Source organism: Cupressus sempervirens, chromosome 11, assembly GCF_028749045.1.
Source record: "Cupressus sempervirens isolate cs-2001-9-10 chromosome 11, ASM2874904v1, whole genome shotgun sequence".
Taxonomy (NCBI): domain Eukaryota; kingdom Viridiplantae; phylum Streptophyta; class Pinopsida; order Cupressales; family Cupressaceae; genus Cupressus; species Cupressus sempervirens.
Window position 1 is genome coordinate 140,948,192 of NC_143128.1, and position 22,861 is coordinate 140,971,052.

General features: G+C 39.3%; 1 protein-coding gene across 2 annotated transcripts in view; it reads right to left on the minus strand.

Annotated features, from left to right (window-relative positions):
• Nucleotides 1-22,861, minus strand: part of LOC149528598 (mediator of RNA polymerase II transcription subunit-like protein) — an 85,935-nt gene that overhangs the window by 28,346 nt on the left and 34,728 nt on the right. The window contains exons 2-3 of one of the 2 annotated variants that reach the window (XM_089810224.1): nt 17,741-17,853; nt 16,315-16,474 (exon numbers count right to left, since the gene is read on the minus strand). In XM_089810224.1, the coding sequence (XP_089666350.1) occupies nt 16,315-16,474; nt 17,741-17,853 (273 nt within the window). The remainder of the gene's footprint in view (nt 1-16,314; nt 16,475-17,740; nt 17,854-22,861) is intronic. The other variant, XM_089810225.1, reaches the window with a different exon arrangement.

Below are 22,861 nucleotides of genomic sequence, written 5' to 3' on the forward strand. Positions count from 1 at the left end.
TGGGATTCTCTGTTGTTCACCATTTCGGAAGTGAAAGCTCTTCCCTACTTGGCTCTCCGGTTTCGATGGGATTCAACCCTCACCCTATTTCGTTCTGCATTAGTTACTCGGATCCGGCACATCCGCGCACCATCTTTGTTATAGATTCATTTATATATATTTATATATCTCTAGGTTCCATTGCTCTGGCATTAATTGTTTGGCAAAATACATGTTCTAGCATCTTCTTCGTAACAAATTTTGCATACCCTGTGGTGTAACGTACCATACAGCCGTTTTCACATTCACCGTACATCTACCCCTTACTACTGTACAGATTCCAAAGGCTACCGTGTGGCCTCCAAGAAGCATTGTACGACCTCCACGAAGCAACCATACGGCCTCCCCTTACAACCATACAACCTCCAAGAAACAACCGTACAACTACTAGCAGATACCGTATGGCTTCCTAAAGCACTGAGGGAGAACTACATGAAGCATTGACCTAAAGCACTAGCCACCCGAAGCACTGAAGGAGACTACCTAAAGCACTGGCCATATGAAGCACTGAGGGAGAACTACCTGAAGCACTAACCTGAAACACTGCCCACCCAAAGCACTAAGGGAGAACTACCTGAAGCACTAGCCACCCGAAGCACTAAGGGAGAACTACCTTAAGCACTGGCCACCCGAAGCACTGAGGGATACTAACTAGAGCCCACAACAAGACTACCGGAAGTATACTACGGGACTTCATAAGGTAACTCTATAATGGAACATTATAATTGTTGATCATGAGGAGAGCAATGTAGACATGGTACTATATCACAATGCATACTTTGGGTCAGAATACTTGCATATGAGTTATGGGTTATAGAGTCCTCATCGTTTGTTTGGGCAACTTAAAAGTTAATAACAACATGATTGCCACAGCCATAGAGCACTTTGATATTGCTCGTCAAATGTTGGCTACCTACAGTTGGAGTACTCCTATGATAAATGAGCGTGGAGATTAAAGTCTTTCCTTGGCAGAGTTCCATGAAGCAATTGGAATAATGACGCATAACTATTTATATTTACTAGCCAACGAAATTATCTTCTTGAGTGGGATTGCACTTGCAATGAGGCGCTAAGGGGAAAGGAAAAGGATGTAGATGAGCTCACTCGTGAGCTTGAGAGGTGACTATGGATTCCTTGGAGAGCACACAATTGACCCTTCACGTGTCTCAGTCACACATTGAGGTGCTTACTATGGAGTTGAGTTTGGTTAACTGTTCACCAACTACAGATACAATAAAAACTTCTGCAGTAGTCGTTGGTAGTGATTGAATATCAATGGGGTGTGGTGATTTATGTGTAGAGGATGTGGCAACATCTATTACAGATATAGGTGTAGTGGTCTCAGACAAGATGAGTACTTTGGTTAAGAGCTGCAGAGAACCACTTGTTACATCAAGTTGTCCTTAGATTAGTACTATGACAGATGATGGTGGTTTGATTGTGGATAGCTCTTATAAGCCTGTAGTGGATTCTCCAAAGAGTTAATAGATGACACTATTCCATCATCTTTACAAGGAACTATTATGCCCTGCATACCCGTCCCTAATTTTTGAAAGCAAAAAGTTGGGTCCCCTCTTTTTGCTTTTTGCCTTGTCTTGCTTGATGCAAGTCCTTTGTGTTTCGTTTTAGTTTTCAGTGTTCAAGTCTCCACATCCCTGTCCAGATTGTTCGTTGCTTGTCCGTGGGAGAAGAAAGTAGGAATCTTCGGCCTCGTGCCAAGGGATCTAAGGCTAATGGAAAAGTAATTTCCGGATATGTCAGGAACTCTTTCCCTCGTATCTTTTGTTGCAAGAAAAGGCTTCTATGGTTTGGGGGTAAACCCGTGACAAGGTTTATTAATGGACAAGTACAATTAATACACCTTTTAACTACCGTGATAGATAGGTTATTTAAGACATCTGAACAAATTAATTGTCACTATGTTCGATAATCATAATTGTACTCTATAAGCAAAGTTTTTGTTTTGGGTTGTCGCCTCGCCTGCAAGCAATCATTTCTCAAATCTGCAAGTGCTCTAGTGGGTCAAACTAGTCCTGGTTCGTGTATGGGCGAGGGTGGGTCCTAGTGCTGCGACACCTCTGCAAGTTAGTGTTCCAGGTTGGTGTTGGTTTTTCGTCGTTCATCCTTTTCTTTCTTCGTCTTGTTGGTGTTGTTTTGGTTTTGGTTTTTGCTTGTTCCGCCTCCTAGGGCGTTGTTTTGGTGGTCATCACTCACTTTTCTTTCGCCTTGTCATTTTTTCCCTTGGTAATTTGTCCCAAGATAAAGCTTTTCAGCTCCACCCTCCTCGTGTGCAGAACCAATTAACTTCCCTCCCACGAAATGTACTCCGTAGCTTGTGTTCGAACCACTAGTTGGTTGTTTGAGCCCATGATATAGGATGCATGCCCCTAGAGGAAGGTGGGCTTTATTTTGTTGTTTTTTCTTCTGAGTTGTGTGGTTTGGTGGTGCAAGTTCTCTTCTTTTGCTTTTTTTCTGGGTGTTGGCCTTTCCAAGAGAGCCGTTTGTCTTAGATGCCCTCTAATGCCCATTTTTTGCCCTTGTTTTGCGTAGGCTTGGATCCCACTAGTCAAGTTGGTTTGTTTGGCTCGGCTAAGAAGTTGCGGGCATGCCTTCATGGGTGCTTGGTTAATGGCTTTGGCTCTGAAAGTTAGAGAGTGGGATATGTTGTCATGGTCAAAAGTACACGTACGGCCTCAGTCTTGGTGGGTTAGTGGTGGCTTGTAGGCGCTGCACTGGCAATCTTGTTTATATTCTTTACTGATTGTAAGGGGTGGGTTTTGCCTCTAATCATCTATCAAAATGGCATTCTTCATCCTCGAGTTGAGTGCCTTGCAACATTAACAAGTTGATTGGTATTTCGAATTCAAATGGTTGTCACATCCAAAGTATGTAGCATTAATTGGTCCCATGTGTCACGCAAACTAATGTTAAATAGTGGTCTGGTCAACTACGTAAGGACAACTCAGCATTGTAAGCCACGTCGTTGAAGTCTTCGTTCGAGCAACATAATTTGGGATTCCGATGAAGAATAAATAATCGATATTTTGTAAGTTTGAAAACTATTTATTTTGTGCTCACGTTCTAAAATAGCAAGTTTTCAAGGTTTGAGGATTTTGTCTCCCATGACCAATGAGAGATAGCTTGTAATGGGCACCCTAGAAATGCCCAAAAACTGAACCAACTGCTGATAAAGATTTTAATGCGTTAGCATAGATGTTGAACCATATAACATGAACAAGTAGGAATTTATGCAAACTGAAGATTGAATAATTACTGAAATAATATTAGTTCTTATACTAATAAAATCAAATACATAGCAAACTCATTAATTACTCCAACATCATAAAATCAAATACATAACAACTCTTCAACTCACTAATTACACCCAATCAGCTTGTAGCTGGAAACGCATCCAAGCTACCTGTTAATGAGTTGATAGCAATGAATTCCAAACGCCAAACCCCAAGGGAATGACATCTAGAATGTCACAAGAGAGGAAAAACGTCCTCTAATGGCAAGAACAAAATTGTAACCCACACGTCCAAGTTCTTATCAAATGCGATTCACAATAATCGAATGCTAAACAATGAAGCTCCCACCTCTATTTATACTTTTCCTTCACCCTTCTAGAAGGAAATAATTTATTAATTAATTGCATTTACTAGAAGCTTCCCCCTTCCAATAATTAATGCACTCTCTAAAAACTTCTCCCTTGCAATACAATAATTAATTGTGCTTCTAAAAAATTAAATTACTAGAGGCTTCCCCTTTTCCAATAATTAATTCACTGTCTAGAAGCTTCTCCTTGCAATACAATAATTAATTTAATTAATTAAATATAAAGTCACCTTTTAATTTTAATTTATTTAGTGACTTTATAAGAAATTAATTTAATCAATTTCTTATTTCTCCACTTAGCCTTGGAGAACGTAAAGGCTTAGAACTCCATTGAGTTGCTAAAAAGATAGGGACATTACAGTCCGCCCTCCTTGAAATTGCTTGTCCTCAAGCAATCTCAGTCCTGTTTGTTGTAGCACCTGCTCACTCTCGCAAGTAGCATCTTCCTCTGGCAGGTGTCTCCATTTGACTAAATATTCTTTCATCAACCTGTTTTGCAGAGTCCTTTCCCTGGTATCCAGAATAGCCTCAGGAATCAATACAAGCTTCCCCTCCTCATCTAATGGTAGCAATTCTGCAAAAGGCACAACTCTCTAACCGATGGCTTTATTAAGCCTCGACACATGAAACACATTATGCACCCGACTGCCCTTTGGAAGCTCAATCTTGTAGGCAACCTCGCCCACCTTGCAAATCACTCTGTGGGGACCATAAAACCTAGGCTTCAACTTCTCTGCTCCGCTTTTTTTGAGTGATGACTCGAGTAAACCATATCCCCAACCTCAAAGTTGCGCTCTGTCTGGTTCTGGTCAGCATATAATTTCTGTTGTTTTGGGCTTGTTGTATATTCTTCTTGAGCACCCTCAAAATATCCTGACTATCCTACAAGAAGTTTTTTGCTTTGAGCACCCTACTATCCCCCAAAACCAGATCCATGAAACTAGGTGCTTCGTAACCGTACACTGCCATGAATGGAGTCATCTTGATGGACATATGATAAGTGGTGTTATAACAGTAATCTCCCATATGTAGCCATTTGACCCAAGCCCTTTGTTGTGCACTCATATAGTTCCTCAAATATCCTTCCACCCATTTATTCACAATCTTTGTCTGTCCATCTATCTACAAATGATAACTAGTGCTAGGTGTAAGATCTCTACCACACAACCCTAACAATTCCTGCAAAAAAGTACTCATAGATTTACTATCCCGATCACTGACAATAAAACTAGGTAGCCCATGTAACCTGAATATCTCTTTAAAGAAAAGATCAGCCACCTGTGCTACTGTGTAAGTGGATGGAATAGCAAAGAAGTGAGCAAACTTCGTTAGCTGGTCAACTATCACATAGAAGCAATCTCTCCCCTGTACTCATGGTAACCCGGTCATGAAGTCCTTAGAAATACTTTTCCATTTCCTACCCGGAATGGGTAAAGACTATAACAACCCTGCAGGATATGTGTGCTCTCCCTTATTCTACTAACAAACTGCACACTCCCTAACATACTTCTGAACATCATCCTTGAGCCCTTTCCATGTGAACCACTCATGAATTTGCCTGTAGGTCTTAAAGACCCCTGGATCTCCAGCTGAAGGTGCATCGTGAAATGCCTTCAGTATTACCTCCGTAAACTGTAATGAAGGAATCAAATATATCCTACCCTGGAACTTGATCAATCCGTCCATCACCACATAACGATCATCCTTTATGGTGCCTACAATCACTCCAAAAGCCCAAGTGTCCCTCACATACTCTGTTGTAATCTTATTTCTCCAATCTCCTGTAATCTCAGCTAGAGCACAAATATGAGGTCTCCTGGATAAAGCATCTGCCACCACATTCTTCTTACCTTTAACAAACTCAATGTCAAAGTCATAAACCTGCAACTTTGTAATCCATTTCTATTGTCTATCATTGAAATCATGCTGACTCATGAAGTATTTGATGCTGTTGTGATCAGTCTTGATAACAAACTTTCCGCCAACTAGGTAGGACCGAAACTTGGCCAATGCATATATAATAGCCAACATCTCCCGATCATAGATGGAATAGCTCCTCTCCACTCCACAGAGCTTCCTACTCTCAAAAGCAATGGGATGCTTCTCCTATAATAATCTGCCTTGTTCTATTATTTTAATGTTTATTTCTTCTTGTAATTTTGTCAAACAATTGGCCTGCAACTAAATTTCTTATAGTTTCCAACTTGATGTTGATTAATGGTTTCTCGAGATTGTTTGTGTTTCATATGAGATGCAAATAGGAGGCAACATAGAACCATATGCAACTAATAACAATGACCATTCATTTATTTCTTGTTTCAGATTATCATAAAATTACAACTACCATAACAATCATATCTTCTCGTTAAACTCAACACATTATATCAACTATAGAGTTCAATAATGGTCCATACCCATTGCGGCTACAACAGTGTTAATAGTTCTGAAATTGCTACAGTAACTCACAACTACAATGATCCGGACTGCTACAGTAACTCGTTGCTACAATACTGCGCTACACTGATTCGGACTGCTACAGTAACTCGCTGCTACAGTACCGTGCTACAATGATTCGAACTGCTACAGTACCACGCTACAGGAACTTGCTGTTAGAATGTTGAATCTCAAGACCATATCTTTCAATAGCATCAAGATTGAAAGCGTAGAGGGTTTGCGTCCTCCAAGCCCAAAGAAATAATCTCCACAATTACTTCCAATTTCAAATAATATCAGCATGCCCAAATGAGAGCTATCCTCTTTCTTTTAACCCTTCCTCACTAGTTCTACGCTTCCCTCTTGCAAATGGGGGATAATACATGAGTTTTAATGTTACTTTTTCCCTTTTACGAATGCCCATGTATGTATTTTGAAAAGGGGGACTTGATTTTTTATAAAGTGACTTTATGAAACATTATCATATTTAATTTTAATAGTCACTTTATCATTATAACTTCAAACATTAAAATAATATACCAAATAAACTCGGAATCCCCACATATAATAGCTCATCGGAAAGAGCTTGACAAAATGCATCTCATCCTGCCACCGAAAAATGAAGGCACTGCATCCCCTGTTAGCTTACTAAAAATAGTAAGTCCTCCCCAAAACCCAACAAACGAACTCCATTTGGCGTGTAATTAGATTTGACTAGGCCAAATAACCTTAGGATCCCTTTTGAAGTCCTGGTTAGCCCTCGGGACCATGAAAAGAATGGGCTAACGACAACATATATCCAGACTGGCTAAGTGGGGACATTACATCTCCTGCATCAAGATTGCCCCGATCCCATCACCTGACACATCACAATGAAGCTGAAATGGCTTCATGAAGTTCGGTAAAGCTAATACTGGACATGATGACATCACTTTCTTGAAATGATGGAAGCATCTCTAAGCTTCCCCTATCCATACGAAGGCTCCTTTCCTGGTAAGGTCTGTCAAGTGCAGCAGTCTATGAAAATCCCTTAACAAATCTCCTATAAAACCCGTGGAGACCAAAGAACCCCTTATGCTGTGTAAGGTTCATAACAGTAGGCCAATCAATAATAGCTCTAATCTTTTTGAGATCTACCCGAACTCCATCTGCACTAATGATATGCCCATAGTATAGTAACTCAGTCAACCCAAACTCGCACTTAGATTCCTTGGCATATAGTGACTCTTTCTCCAAAATGGACAACACCATATCAAGATGTTGTAAATGCTCCTCCCAAGTCTTACTGAATACCAAAATGTCATCAAAGAAAATCAGGACAAATCTCCTAAGTTGCCCTCTAAATACTTGATTCATGCAACTCTAGAATGTAGCAGGGGCACTAGTTAGCCCAAAAGGCATAACCAAAAACTTGAAGTGGCCATAGTGACACCAAAAATTTGTCTTCTCAATGTCCTCCCTCGTCCTGATCTAATGATACCTTGACCATAAATCAATCTTCATAAAAAGCATGCACCATGCAATTCATCAATCAGCTCATCTATCCATGAGATGGGATATCTGTTCTTAATGGTCTTCTTATTTAATGCCCTGTAATCGATGCACATGCGCATCATCCCATCCTTCTTCTTTACCAACACTACTACTGAAGCAAAGGGCCTCTTACTAGGCCTGATATGCCCCATCTCCGACAAGTCCTTAATTGCCTTCTCTATCTCATCCTTGTATTTCTTAGGATGACGATAGGGAGTAATCATAACTGGTTTAGCTCGCTCGTCGAGTTCAATAACATGCTCCTTCCCTCTATCAGGAGGAACCCCATGCAGAATCTCACCAAATACCTTAGTGTGCCTGTCAAGTATCTCCTGGATATCTGGTGGATGACTCTTCACTTGTGGCTCCCGTGAAGCTGGCATAGTGAAACATTCTGCTGCCCACTCGATGTCATTATGCCAAAAAAATCTCTACGTTCTCCTCAGGGAGACTACTCTGCAACTCCCATCTAAAAGTCCTATAAGTACAACAGTTCTCCCCTCATGCTGAAACCTCATCTCCAATTTTGCTAGATTGAGTGTGAACTCGACTAGCGAGGCCATCCATGTCATGCCGAGGATGACATCATAGTCTCCCATGTCTACTACATAGAACTCATCCTCCAACTCATAGCCATCTCCAAACCTAATGTGAAGATTAGATATCTTCCGAGTGCATAATCACCATTAGCTACCGTGACTCTAAACCCAGTGTGCTCCTCAGTCTGTAAACCCCTCTTGGCTACTAATTGTGCATCTATGAAATTATGTGTAGCCCGAGTGTCAATGAGTGTGATCGATCACTTTTTCCCCCTGGATAGTACCCCTAACCTTAAATGTGATTACCTTCTGAGCCCATGTTAATCGTGTCAATGACTTCTCATCCTTAGGAATGCTACTCTCCTCTATAGTGCTATCCTCATCTAAATCAGAGTGTTGATCCTCCCTCTCTGACTGTGACTCCTCTACTAAAAAATACTCCATTTGTTTTGCCTTAGCCTTGAGAGGACACTTATGAGATAATACCCAAGGCTCTCTGCAATGAAAACATAGCTTCTTCTTTCTCAACTGATTCAGGGTGTCATTATCCAACTTATCCTTTTTTGGCTAAGCATCCTTGTGAAAAAAAAATTTGTCCTTCTCCTTGTCCTTTTTCATATAAGAATCCCTGTGCTGAAATTTGCTCCTAAAAGAAGAAGGTGCTAAGTCACAAGCCTTTTTAGTGGCCTCTTGTAATGTAGTTGGGTCATGCCACTTGACCCAACCTTGCAAGGGCTCTAAGAGTCCATCCATAAACAACACTACTAACCTCCTCTCTAAAATTTCTATGACCAACACAACTAACCTCTGAAATTCACTGATATACGTCTCAACTGATCCCCACTACTTGAGTTGTGCCAACTCCTTAAACTGTAACTCGGGATCCCCAATATCAAATCTCTCTATGAGCTTTCTCAATGAACTCGTAAGATGTGATCTGATTATGCCCCAAGGTTACCATGCCATGGTGCCACCACTCATGCGCCGGTCCATCCAAGTGAATAGTCGCATACTTTATAGCCTCCTCCTCAGGCATAGGATTCAACTGCAAGTATGTATCTACCTTCTGCACCCAAGCTCGTGCAGTCATCTTCCCTGAAGCATCATAATAAGGTCAAGAAAGTTTCCCAACTTTCTTTCTCAGCTCAAAGTTTTGATTTCTCCCTCCTGATCTGGGCATGTCTCTCATTCTCAAGTCCATATAATCTCTGAGGGAAATATCTACCTGAAACTCTTGTCCACTAGCCTACTAGTCCCTCCTGAACTGATCTTGTAACTCGGTAATATGTGGTTTATTAACTGGTTGAACTAGATCTCTGGGTGGGAAGGTGTGTAGGAGAGGTCTCGAGCTCACTGTTCAAGTTGCGCATGCAACATGTCTAAAGTTATCAACCTCATTCCCATTGTTGCCATGTCCATTATTACCATTAATGTTATTCTCAGGACGATTGTTGCCTTAGCCTCCATTATTATTGCCCCTATTGTTGTCGTTTCCTCCGTTGTTATTGTTTCCATTGTTGGCATCACCTGGATTGATATTAACGCCCATCTGTCCAGCCATAAGCTGCAACATCATATCCATTCACCTATTCTACTCCTGTTGCATACGCTGCCCCTCCTCTAATGTACCTAGTAACCGTTTGAACATTACATCCTCCTAATCTAGACCGGTATTCCCACCTCCACCTAGTCTTGTATCCCTGTCATCTCGGTCACCCATACTGTCGTCTTGTTCAAAGAATATCTCCTCTGTATCTATATGACTAGATTGTATATCCCTCTGCGTGGAGGAACTAAACTATTTGCTCTGCAAGTTTGAACTCCTACTTTGTCTTGCTCTAGTATTGCAGAAATTATAAAGCCCTTGTCGCATGCTCAAACAAAAATGCTTAGCCCCTTTTAATTTCTGCTTTTAGTGTTTTGACATTATGTTAAACACTTTTCTCTCTATCCGGCTGTTCCAAATTCCCTATAAGACTTCCACAGGATGGAAAAACTTATAGCTCTGATACCACTATAATGGGCACCCTAGAAATGCCCAAAAACTGAACCAACTGCTGATAAAGATCTTAATTCTTTTGCATAGATGTTGAAACCATATAACATGAACAAGTAGGAATTTATGCAAACTGAAGATTGAACTGCTGCTGAAATAATATTAGTTCTCAAACTAATAAAATCAAATACATAGCAAACTCACTAATTACTCCAGCATCATAAAATCAAATATATAACAAGTCTTCAACTCACTAATTACACCCAATTTGCTTGTAGCTGGAAATGCGTCCAAGCTGCTTGTTAATGATTTGATAGCAATGAACTCCAAAGGCCAAAACCCAAGGGAATGACGTCTAGAATGTCACAATAAAGGAAAAACGTTCTCTAATGCCAAGAACAAATTTGTAACCCACACATCCAAGTTCTTATCAAATGCGATTCACAATAATCAGATGCTAAACAATGAAGCTCCCACCTCTATTTATACTTTTCCTTCACCCTTCTAGAAGGAAATAAAATATTAATTAATTGCATTTACTAGAAGCTTCCCCCTTCCAATAATTAATGCACTCTCTAGAAACTTCTCCCTTCCAATACAATAATTAATTTTGCTTCTAGAAAATTAAATTACTAGAGGCTTCCCCCTTTCTAATAATTAATGCACTATCTAGAAGCTCCTCCTTGCAATACAATAATTAATTAAATTATTTAAATATAAAGTCACCTTTTAATTTTAATTTATTTAATGACTTTATTAGAAATTAATTTAATCAATTTCTTATTTCTCCACTTAGCCTTTGGAGAACATAAAGGCTAAGAACTCCATTGAGTTGCTAAAAAATGGTGACATTACATAGCTTTCATGCTTCCAAGGTATGGCTTCTTTATACCATACTTTGTCTTTTAACATAAGTTATTTTATTTGTTTTGGCTTTCGGGTCTTGTTCTCCCTCCTAAGCTATATATCCATCTTCAAGAAAAGGACGAGAAGGCACCAGGACCCGGGAACCCTAAATCTGAAGCCTAATAAAAGTAAGGTTTCTATGGGTCATGGTATTAACACATATCCTGTCTTCGAAGGTGCTAATGGATTTTGGCTCCAGAGGATTGGCAAAATTATTCGAGTATCAAGGCAGGACAAGAGCCAATGTAAATTCCAGAATGGTTGTTTTTGTTTTCGCTTGGTAATATAGGCATCTTCGAACAAAGATGGGAAGTCGATTCCCCAAGGGTTCTAGTTCAGCTGGGTCCCAAGACCCCAACCATGGAAGGACCAGTTTCCAAAACAGGTTTGAGGCTTCCAAGCAAGGAGAGCCTAGGAAGCAACGAGTTAACAAATAGAAGGGTGCTTACCCATTTCAATCCCCGCGATAGCCAATTTGAAATGTATATCTTTCGACATCGATGAAGCTGCCCCTTCTATGTCCGGTGCATCTCATATCGTGACATAGGAGGATATATGACAAGGACCCTCCTACAAGCAAGATTTTTAGCATCAAGGGATCCTCTTGGTTTGATTCAGTACCTACTCAAAAGGATCTTTACTTGCTTTCAGAAGCACCACAACTTTACAAAGTACAATTCTGGGTTCGAGATTCCTTCTTCCCTATGACCTAGTCAGGTGAGCTTGCATTTCATGGTAGTGAACACTCAGTGTTTTGAACCCAAAAGTCTTGGAACTCAATCCCTTCCACCATGTGGGTAAAGGTGTTGAGATTCCTTCCAGACTCAACCATCTTCCGCCATTGTTGGCCTACAAACTTATTAATGATGGAGCGGTTAGTTAATGATAGCAAATAAAATTCTTTTTTCAACTGCGTGTTTCCTTGCGTACCCAATGCATGTAAGGTTGTCAGAGAAGTAAAGTGCTCTTATCAATTAGTGGGTGACTTGAGGAGATAACCAGCAAAGATTTGACAGGAAAAGCAATAAAAGATCACCGTTTTAGATCAGACTTCCCTTGGTAACTCCCCTCTTTCCCTTCCACACTTCTTTCTACCCCTTTTGTGGTTGTAATTTAAAGTATTTTATTCCACAGACGTCTCTGTGTGAAGATAGCGGTAGATCGTGTCAATAAAGACGATAAGTAAGTTGGTAGGTGATGGGAATTGTTTTCCCACCCAAATTGTAGGTCCCTATCTATAAATAACAAGATTGCCGACTGATCTAGGGTAGGTAATATTGATGATTTTATCGTACATACCATTTGTAACACCTTATCTCATGAATGAAAGCAATATCATATTTTCTTGGAATACCTTTGTTTCACCCAGTGATTGTTGGTATTTATAAACTGTGTTTGGAGTAGAAGAATCTTGGAGTGCTTGCTATGGGATTCATTTTTTTTAAAAATAGTGAGATCTTGCTATTTTGCTGCTATTATCTTCCTTGGCTTGGGTAAAATCAAATGATTTTGTGTACCATTTTCATTTGCAGCACTTGTATGTGTTAGATTGATTGATCAAGCATGCATCTAAGTTATCCTACAATTCAAGAATGTCTTCTTGATAATAATAGCACAAAAGTAGACTATAGGTAGATTAGATTTCTAACTCTGAAGGCTCTTTTGTTTCTGTTATTTACTTTCCTTGCATCCAATGGTTCCATCCTAAGATATTTGCCCAACCTAATTCAAGTGGTCCGTTGCCTAAACAAGACACAAAGGGAAATGGTGAAGCTTCATCCAGCCTTAATAAATTAGTTACCTCCTCATTCAGTTTTGCCTATTCTTACAGGACCAAGACCCAATCTATAGGGAGCTTGGGAGTGGAAAGCTTTTGCTTCCCATTCTTTCAAGTGATATTGGTTGAACATTCCAATCCGATGACAATTGTTACTCTGTTGGCAAGATACCAAACAAAGTCCCATCAACAAATAAATGGCGCTAGAAGGAGGGCCCATTGAAGCCCTCAGGCAGTTTTCCTACACCGTATGGTGAGTCTTGGCATCGTTCAGTCTTGTGCGGTGAAAAAGTTGGCACAGGGAAGTTCCAATTCACCGGCTCAGTCAAATCTTGGTTTTGAACAGGAAGATCTTGAACGGTCTCCACCTGAACAATCATTTAGCAAACATCTTAGCCCCCAAACTCTTCTTTGACTCGGCTCCTTTTCCGCAACTCCCCTCCGGCAGTTGCAATCGTCTGTCATCTTCACAGAGTTTGTAGAACTCGAACCGCTGGTCCGAAACAAGAACAAAAAAAATGAAAGAAGAAAGGTAAGGTATTCGCATCCCAACCTACTATTACTCAAAGTATACCTATGTCCCAATTACCAACAAGGACAATGGTCATTCCACAACTTGTGTTCCTCGAGGCACAATTATCACCCTTGGCAACTTTCGCAACAATGTACACTATGCCATATCACCTCGAGAAACTGTGTTCGAAATTTGAACATTTGGGTCCCTAAACGGCAGCAAAACACATCCAGGCATTCAAGGATGCCTTGGTTAGAAACAATGTTGAGTACAAAGATGTTGCTTACCACTTGTTCCCAATAACCCTAGGTCCTAATGAGTTGAACTAGTACTTTAATCTCCCCGCTAATTCCATCAACGGATGGATCAACATTGAGAGAAACTTTCTTGACCTTTCAGTCCTAGATTGACTCTTCCCTATGCCATCATCAATTCATTCGAATCCGAAAGGAACCGAATGAGCCTCTACTTGCCTTTAATAATCAGTTCCAATGTGCCCTAAGGCAATATTTGGATGTCTTCACACCCACAACAGAACTCGTCCTGAGGATTTATTTGGATGCTATTGACCGAGTCATGACAAGATTTACCATGCAAACCGTACCTCAAGGAAACCGGGAAACCTTGGCCAAAGTCTACGCCTTGGCCTTGGAAGTCTTTGTCTAACTTATCGATCGTCCAATGGACGCATGACAGACTATGCCATGTCATCCTCACCCTAAAGGACCTCCTCATCCGGGTAGTTATAACACAATCTCTGTGGAGGGACCTCAAGTTTATCCAACATCCCATTATACTGATGCGCCATAGGCTGCTCCTCTCCTAGCCCCAAAATATTCTCATCCGTCTCAACAAACAATACTTGGGACTACATTTCCTACCTCGGCTCCTCAGATCGTATCATCGTATGAGGTCGATGCCTTTCTATCTATCAGCCCGAGTGGGCAGAACCTCGTTGTTGTCACTATGGCATGCATCTAGGCACAGTCCTCACAACCACCTGATCAAGTTACACCTCTCGAGGTTGACATGGAAGCCTTCTCGAGCATCGTTACCATTATGGCTAATGAGATGACGTAGCCAAAGTTAGATAAAACTGCAACAACCAATCAACAGTCTAGTCCCCTGCAACATGGGAATATATTCTTGGGACAAAGAGGTTCCTACAACTCAGTCCCTGAGGTGCCAACAACAACAATTATAACCAACAGTCAGGTAACCGCCAATGGAATAACACACCAAATAACAAGGTTGTTCCCCCAAGTCAACTCAACCATAAAGGGGACGCAGGACCTAGTTATTCCACCCATCTGGCAGAGTTTTACACCTTGACAAACTAGTGTCGGTTACATGATACTGGATCGCACTCGGAGGCCACTTGTGCCACCTTGGAGAAAGTAATTCAGATCTTCCACTCGGATCTGCAAGCGTGGTTTGAACAGACATCTCCAAAAGCTTCAACTAAACCCTCCAACTCTGCCTTCATTTGCGAGACTTTCTTTCACGGGTAAGGCGAACAAGAAGATGAGGAGCCAATTCAACAAGGGCCCTCTCATGAGCCAATTCCACCCAAAAACACATTTGCTCCCCCAAACCCTCATGCTAAAGTAAATCCACCTCCTCCCAAAGACCAGCTCTGTAGCCTCATGATTCTGCGGTGAAAGGCTCTAGACCCTCTAGAGAGAAGTTTGATATCAGAAGGGTAATGGAAAGTACCAAAACCACCATGTCCCTAATGGACATGTTATTGATGCAGCTATATGCAACTAGTGGGAGAAGCAATCTATTGCCCCATTTTTGTTGCCCTATTTTACAAGCTTTCCACTTAGTCGCCTTAGGCAAGTTGTTCTACCAAACCCATGCTCTACAATCAACTAAGTCAATAGTCGGGTTTTGGTGGAAGTCGCTTCTCTTTAGGAGTCCCTTCTTCCCTTTGGTCGGGTTTTCGGGAATCGTAGTGCAAATGTGCTCCATTTGCTTGCTTTATGGAGAAAATCACTTAAGTTAGATGCACTCGCGGGTTGCATTGTTATAATAATGTTTTCCCTTTAGGATTCTAGGCTTCCCCTGATGAGAAGAAATTTGTCTAAGTCCACAATGTTCTCTAAAGAAAGCAGATTTTGGAATTTTCCTTACTCCACAACTCCCCGCCCGCAAGCAAAGCATTCTTAAGAAGATCCTATAAAAAGGAATTTTCTCTCCCACGGCTAAGTATCAGACTTTGTTTTATCTTATATAGATTTAACAGCAAAAACAAAACAGAAACTGTTTAAAAATAATGATATAAAATACCTGTGTGGAGATCATTTTATTGTTTGAGCAACAAAGGTGGAGAGGTAACTCTTGTCTGTCAATTTGTCTTGCCAAGTCACTCACTAAGTTGCACATTTTTATTTTGAAGCTCCCCTTTGCTCATTTCCAAATGCCTACACTTATATTCTCACTTAAGTTCATTAGCTATATTACTATAATAAACGGTTCTAGTAACTTGACATTAATCATAATAAAGATCTACGCTTGTTTAAGGGGATGTAGGTAGTTTATACCGGTAATTCTTTTTGGCTAATTAAACCGGCACTTCCAAACTCCGTGAGGCATTTGCAATGGAGTGTACTGATTTATCTAGTGTCAAAAGGGTGCCCATTAAATTCAAGATGCAATGGAATAAGTAGTGAACAAAGGCAATAAAACTAACCACATTGAGAATGGAAGCTTGAATCCAACTGCATCTGCCACGGCCGCACTTTTTAGGAGACCACTGATCTAATATGGCGCAAATGAAGTTGTCATCTATCTCAGCAATCTTGGCAATCCCATTAACAACCACACTAAACATAATAGTTACTTTATTCTGACTACATCTATCCCCCTTAAAAAAGAAGTCATTTGGAAGATGACTATCGAACATGAAAACAACAAAAAGAACTTTGATTTCAAAAAGAGGGATGGGAGGACATACATGCGCTCGAAGCTCCCCATAGCTGTTGCAAGTCTTGTTTAGTTGTTTTTTGTTTTGTCCGAACACCTTGCAATACCCTTAAAGCATCCATCTTCTTGGCTTCTGTTGTGGTGATCTTGCTCTCCAATTCGGCTTTCTCTATAGTGGTGAGTATTCTCACCTGTCACATGAGTGACCCGGGTTCATTCCCCGGCAACGGCACCAAAAATGTAGAGTGGAAATATGACTTCAAGTTCACAAAGATATACCAATCATACAGAATAACGCAATTGAGATACACAAAGTAAAACATAGAATGTACCTTTAATACCACAGTACAGTAGGCGAGGAAGTGGTTTCTTTATTAATACCAAAAACATCGTGTACATTGACAAAATTCCAAGTACTTATAGGAGGGTCAGTTGGTTGGGAAAACCAACCAACGCATTCCCTCACTTCCTAACTACCCAGCCCAACCAAGCTTTAACAAGTACTAAACACAATAGTTACTTTATTCTGACTACAGAGAAGGATTCAGCACCATGACAGCTGACCAAATCCAGAGAAAAAATAAAGCACAAGCCCGGGAAAAAATCACCGCAAAACTACCCAGCCCAACCAAGCTTTAACAAGTACTAAACACAATAGTTACTTTATTCTGACTACAGAGGAGGATTCAGCACCATGACAGCTGACCAAATCCAGAGAAAAAATAAAGCACAAGCCCGGGAAAAAATCACCGCAAAACTACCCAGCCCAACCAAGCTTTAACAAGTACTAAACACAATAGTTACTTTATTCTGACTACAGAGGAGGATTCAGCACCATGACAGCTGACCAAATCCAGAGAAAAAATAAAGCACAAGCCCGGGAAAAAATCACCCCAATAGCTGACCAAATCCAGAGACACATTTGAGCAAAGACCCACATGTTTTCTACTTCAGTGGGTTATTAGATCCCAATAAAGCACCTCCATGGGAACCGGCAGACGCAGCAGAAAGCTACTGAGTCTGTGAAACATGGTTTAATGCTTTCCTATTTCCCACTTCTGTAGCAGAAAACCAGGTGTGAGACGGTTTCAAGGCGTGAGACAGGTTTTTATGCATATGGCCGTGAGCTCACTCTGCAGGAAAAGCCTATCAACTTAAAAAAAAAATTCTATCATGGTGATTACCAATGACATATGACCTAAATTTTATTGTTAACTAAGGGACTTCAAGGGTCTTTTCGATTAATTGCTGTTTGTGTCACCATTACAAATAGTTTCAGTTACTTGAAATTCAAAAAAAACTCAAAGGAATCTCATAAAAAAATGCACAAATCTGTATTAAGGATATCACATGCTACCTTCATAGCGAAGAGTGAATATAAAAGCCCCAAAATCCTATTAATGTTCAAAACACAAAAGTTAATATTCTCCAGCATTAAGGATCAAAAAGAATAATACCTTTTTTAGTGCCTCCTCTTTGCTTGGTTGACTTTGATGCTGAAGTCGAATAAAGAAAAGCTGAAGCTTTTTTGCTGCTTCCATGAAGTCCCGTGCATGCCTCTCTACATCAACTGTATGAACATAGTACAACAGAATATTATGAATACGAAATTAGCACGAAAAGAAAACAACTAAGGAATTATTATTAAAACAGAATAGAAGACTTCTTCCTTTTCCATTTGCTTTGACAAAGAGTTGATAGCTTGAATTATGAGACAAGTTACAGAATGGATGTGACTAATATGTTCAATTATGATCAGCAATTCTAATGCACAGAATATATCTCCTATGTAGTTACAGGTGTCCTACAAAAAATTCTAAGAATAGAAAAACATGTCAGTGGTGTGGAATCTTTTGTCATTGATGTCAAAGGTCACATTCATGTTTCTTCAGACTCAGATTTTACTCAAGAAACACTGAGACTTCTAATTAGGGAACTCAAAGTTATGAAATCTATGGTGAATCAAGTTAAGGCCAACTTTCCAGACATGCCATTGAAAAGTCTGCGGCACAATATTCTTAATTGGTGGTAGCCCCTATTGTAGTGAATTAATCTTTTTTGGTGAATGGTGGCTGCAGGAGTTCTGACAGCAATAAAATTTAATGAATCAGAATTACAGTGTCAAAACTTAATAAATCAGAATTTCAGTATCAAAATTAAATGAATAGAGTGCTGCAGATTCTTGTAATGATTCGGAATTTAATGCCGCAGATTCTTGTAACATTTCTGAATTTAGTGCTGCAAATTCTTGTAACATTTCTTCCTTGAAGACTTTTCTGAAGTAATTGGTATATCCTCCAGCTGTTCATTTCCTTTTGGAAGTTGAGCAAGTAATGAAATTGTATGTGATCGAAGGTAAAAAAAGATGATGTGATGTTTGGCTCAAGCAAGTCAAGTTTGATTATTGAGTTTGATACGTAGTTTTTGGAGTCGATGCTGGTGTTGCTTTGTGTGGAATTGCTCTGCATATTTCAGATTAACGGGCATTGCGTAAATCATGGATGGTGTTTGCAGTGCTGAGAAAGTTTTGAAAAGTGTTATTGAGTTATGCAATTGAGTTGGTGCTCAAACTTAAATTGGTATTTCAGTTGATCGGAGTTGGTGCTTTAAAGAGAATTGATGCTCTCTGTGAGATGATGCTTACTTATGCAATCTGGGTTGGTGCCCATTGTGTTAACCAAAGCTAGTGTGTTGTGGTTTTTTACTCAAAAGGGTTTTTGACAATGAAATTCGGTGTTTGCTGCTTGTTTTCTCTCTATACGTTTTAACTAGTTTCATGTTTTCAAAAGTTAAAAATACTGATTCACCCCCTGCCCCCTCCTCTCAGTATTTTGTGTCCCCTTCAATTGGTATCAAAGCAGGCTTCCTTTGGAAATAGAATTTAAATGCTTGGAAGTTGATCCCAATTGCACACATAGGTTCTCAATATCTCATGAAGGTCTTGCTGCCAATAGAGCTCCCTTATTTAATGGCTTCAACTATGCATTCTCAAATGTCCAAATGTGTACCTATATAATGTCTCTTGGCTTTGATGTTTGGAATAGCGTTAAGACTCGTTATACAATTCCTCCTTCTCCACCAATGGATGCTAATGGGAAGAGAACTTTGGAAAATAATACAAAAGCCTTGAAGACAATCTTTTGTGGCTTGTCAAAGACAGAATTTGTGAAAGTCGTGCATTGCAATACAGCTAAAGAGATTTGGGAGAAACTTCAGAAAACATATGAAGAATCCTTAGTTGAACAAATATTGTTCATGGCCATAGAAGAGGTACATGATGAAAATAAAGAACATGAAGATCGTAGTGATGAAGAAGGCGAAATAATTCATGAAGAGGAGCTAATAAGTGTCTTAAATGAAATCAAAAGACTTAGAAAGAAAAATTAACTTGAGGTTGTTGCTACAAGAAAAGAACGAGGCAAAATCCAAGATATCTCAATGATCAGAACACAATTCAGGATGATGTGGAAGATGTTGACACAAGCAGAAATGGGAAAATACCAAAATCTAATTTTTCGGTATTTTCTATATCATAGTAATTTGCATTTTCTGAGGTCTTTGAGGCATTTCAGGGCTTCAGCGTTGATATTTGGTAGCTTTAGCAGGATAAACTTGTGGGATTATCATTATATTCATGACTAAGATTATCATTATATTCATGACTAGACATAACCCATGAAGGGACATGTCTCCTCTTGGTTTATTCCTCATACAAATACAAGAGGTTGCTGCCATTTGGAAAATACATACCAAAACATTATGGCAGGGCTATTACATATGCAGCAACCCTCAGAAAAACAACATGGTATAAAAGCCTAGTTGCAAATGTAAGAAATGATAAAAGACAGTTGGCAATAAAACTTGTATCAAAATCATAATTGAAAAAAAAAAAATCATCGAGATCTTAATGAATTAAGAGCATAAGCATGTTCAAAGATATAAAATGTCAGAAACATTTCAAATATGGATCACGGGTGATGTCAAATACAAACAATCGGAAGCATTGAACTCCAATAAAATCTTTGCGCAGAAATTCAACTCTAGCAGGGTGATAATCGAGGCAATTGTAGAAGCATTCTGAAAACCTTTTCAGCCATTACAAGTCAGATTTTCTTTATACCCGCTATGAATTTGATGAAAAGTGATAGAAAGTAGCAATGTCACAACTATGCAATCACAAGACAGTAGCTGGACTTGGTTCTCTCAAGAGCCAAACCCACTTTAATGGTCAATGCCATATCGAGGCCTGATAGCCACATTCAATTGGCAGGTAATTATAATGCCAATCAAAGCTGTGTGGGAAAGCTGAAAGCATTTTGTAAGCATGGGCGGTTGAAAGAGGCTCTGGAAGTCTTGAATTTTATCCATGAGCCAAATGCCCTTGTGTATTCCTCCCTCTTGCAGGTCTGCATTCATACCAAGGCCCTGCTAGAGGCTAAACTAGTACATGCCCGTATCATTATAACTGGATTTAAGCCAGATGTGCATTTAGATACCAAACTTGTGATTATGTATATGAAGTTGCTCCATCTGGAAGATGCCCACCAAGTGTTTGAAAACATGTCTGAACCAAGTGTGATAACTTGGACTGCCTTGATGGGAGCTTATTACAGAAATACTCAGCCTTGGGATGGCTTGACACTGTTTTACCAAATGCAACGATCAGCGATTTCTTCATATCAATCCATATTTCCATGTATTCTTCCAATGTGTGCTGCCTTGGAAGCCTTACATTCTGGCCAAGAGTTACAGGGGTGTGTTGTTAGAAATGGGTTTCAGCATATGATGTTTTCTTGGCCAGTGCATTGGTTGATATGAATTTCAAGTGCAGCAGAATGGAGGATGCATGAAAGTGTTTGACAAAATGCAAAAGCAAGATACTGTGTTGTGAAATACCTTGCTGTCAGGTTATGCTTATGATGGCAATATGGAAAAGGCAATGAGAATCTTTCAGAGAATGCCCAAACCAAATTTGGTCTCGTGGAACATAGTAGTTGATGGATTCAGAGTAATCAAGAACGGGTTGAATGAACAGATTATTAAGACACCTGCACGAGATCAATCATGACAATTAAGAAAGGTGAGCCGTCATTGGTATTAAAGCATCGGCTTCCACATGCTTAGCAAAGGTATGTACGGATTTTTTAATTTATAAATAAAACTAACGAGTATATGTGATATGTATTGGGATTATGAAATAAGTTTCCTTACTTTAATGAGATAATGAGCACACGTACAAGCCCTATGATATATATAATGTGAAATTAAATGATTATGTGTGTCTATGTATATTATTGAGAATAATTATTAAAAGTGATTTTTATTACTATAAGAATTATTTGCCTCAATCTTTTCCTCCAAGATTGTTATTGCAGGAAAAATGATTGCTATCAGATTCAGAGGGAGTCTAACACATTCGTCTGAAGGAGGAGAATAGAGGGTATTTTTCAATTGATTCTTGAAGATCTTGAATATATAAAAATTACAAGCGGCTTTGACTTCATGTAAACTTTTGGTATCATGTGGATTTAATGGACCTACTCCCTGTGTACATCATGAGGAAGTGACAACTTCCAAATGATCATCACTTGTATTTGTAGAAGTTATCGAAAGGTGGCAATCTTACAATAACTTCATTTCTATTATGATGGATATCTTACAATGTCTATGCAAATCATGATAGATTATACTTTGCATTGTGTATGTTTATATGGTATGCATTATGAGAATGCTTGTTACCTTATAAACATTTTTTGAGTACATGGTGAATGTTATGCAAATTGATGTTCTGGAGGGCTATTACACAGAGCACTTGGTGAATATCATCTAACTTGATGTTCTGGAGGCCATTACTCACAATACTCGGTGAATACCTTGCATCTCGACATTTTGGAAGGTCATTACTCAAAGAGTATTTGTGGTGAGTATCATGCGCTGATATTCTAGAAGACCAATACTCATGATATCAAAATTTATTGAGTAATCGGTGAATATCATATATTTTGGAAGACCAATACTCATGATATAAAATGTGATATCAAACCTTATTGAGTACTTGGTGAATATCATGTATTTTGGAAGACCAATACTCGTGATATCAAATGTCATAATATACAATATTTTGAGTACTTGGTGAATATCATGTGTCGATATTCTAGGAGACTAATACTCATGATATCATATGTGATATGAAACCTTTTGAGTACTTGGTGAATATCTTGTGTCGATATTCTAGAAGACCAATACTCATGATATCAAATGTGATATCACAATAATGGAAATCTTTTGATCAAAGATTTCCTTTATGTGTCATTCCAAACATTACCAATGTGGTAATATGTATTTGTTTTTATCCTCCTTAGCTAAGAGGGAGTGTTGATGTTTGGTAGCTTTAATAGGATAAACTTGTGAGATAATTAATATAATAATGACTAATATATATATTAAGATTATCATTATATTAATGAATAGACATGTCCCATGAAGGGACATGTTTCCTCTTGGTTTATTCCTCATACAAAAACAAGAGGTCATTGGCATTTGGAAAACACATATCAAAACATTATGGCACTGCTATT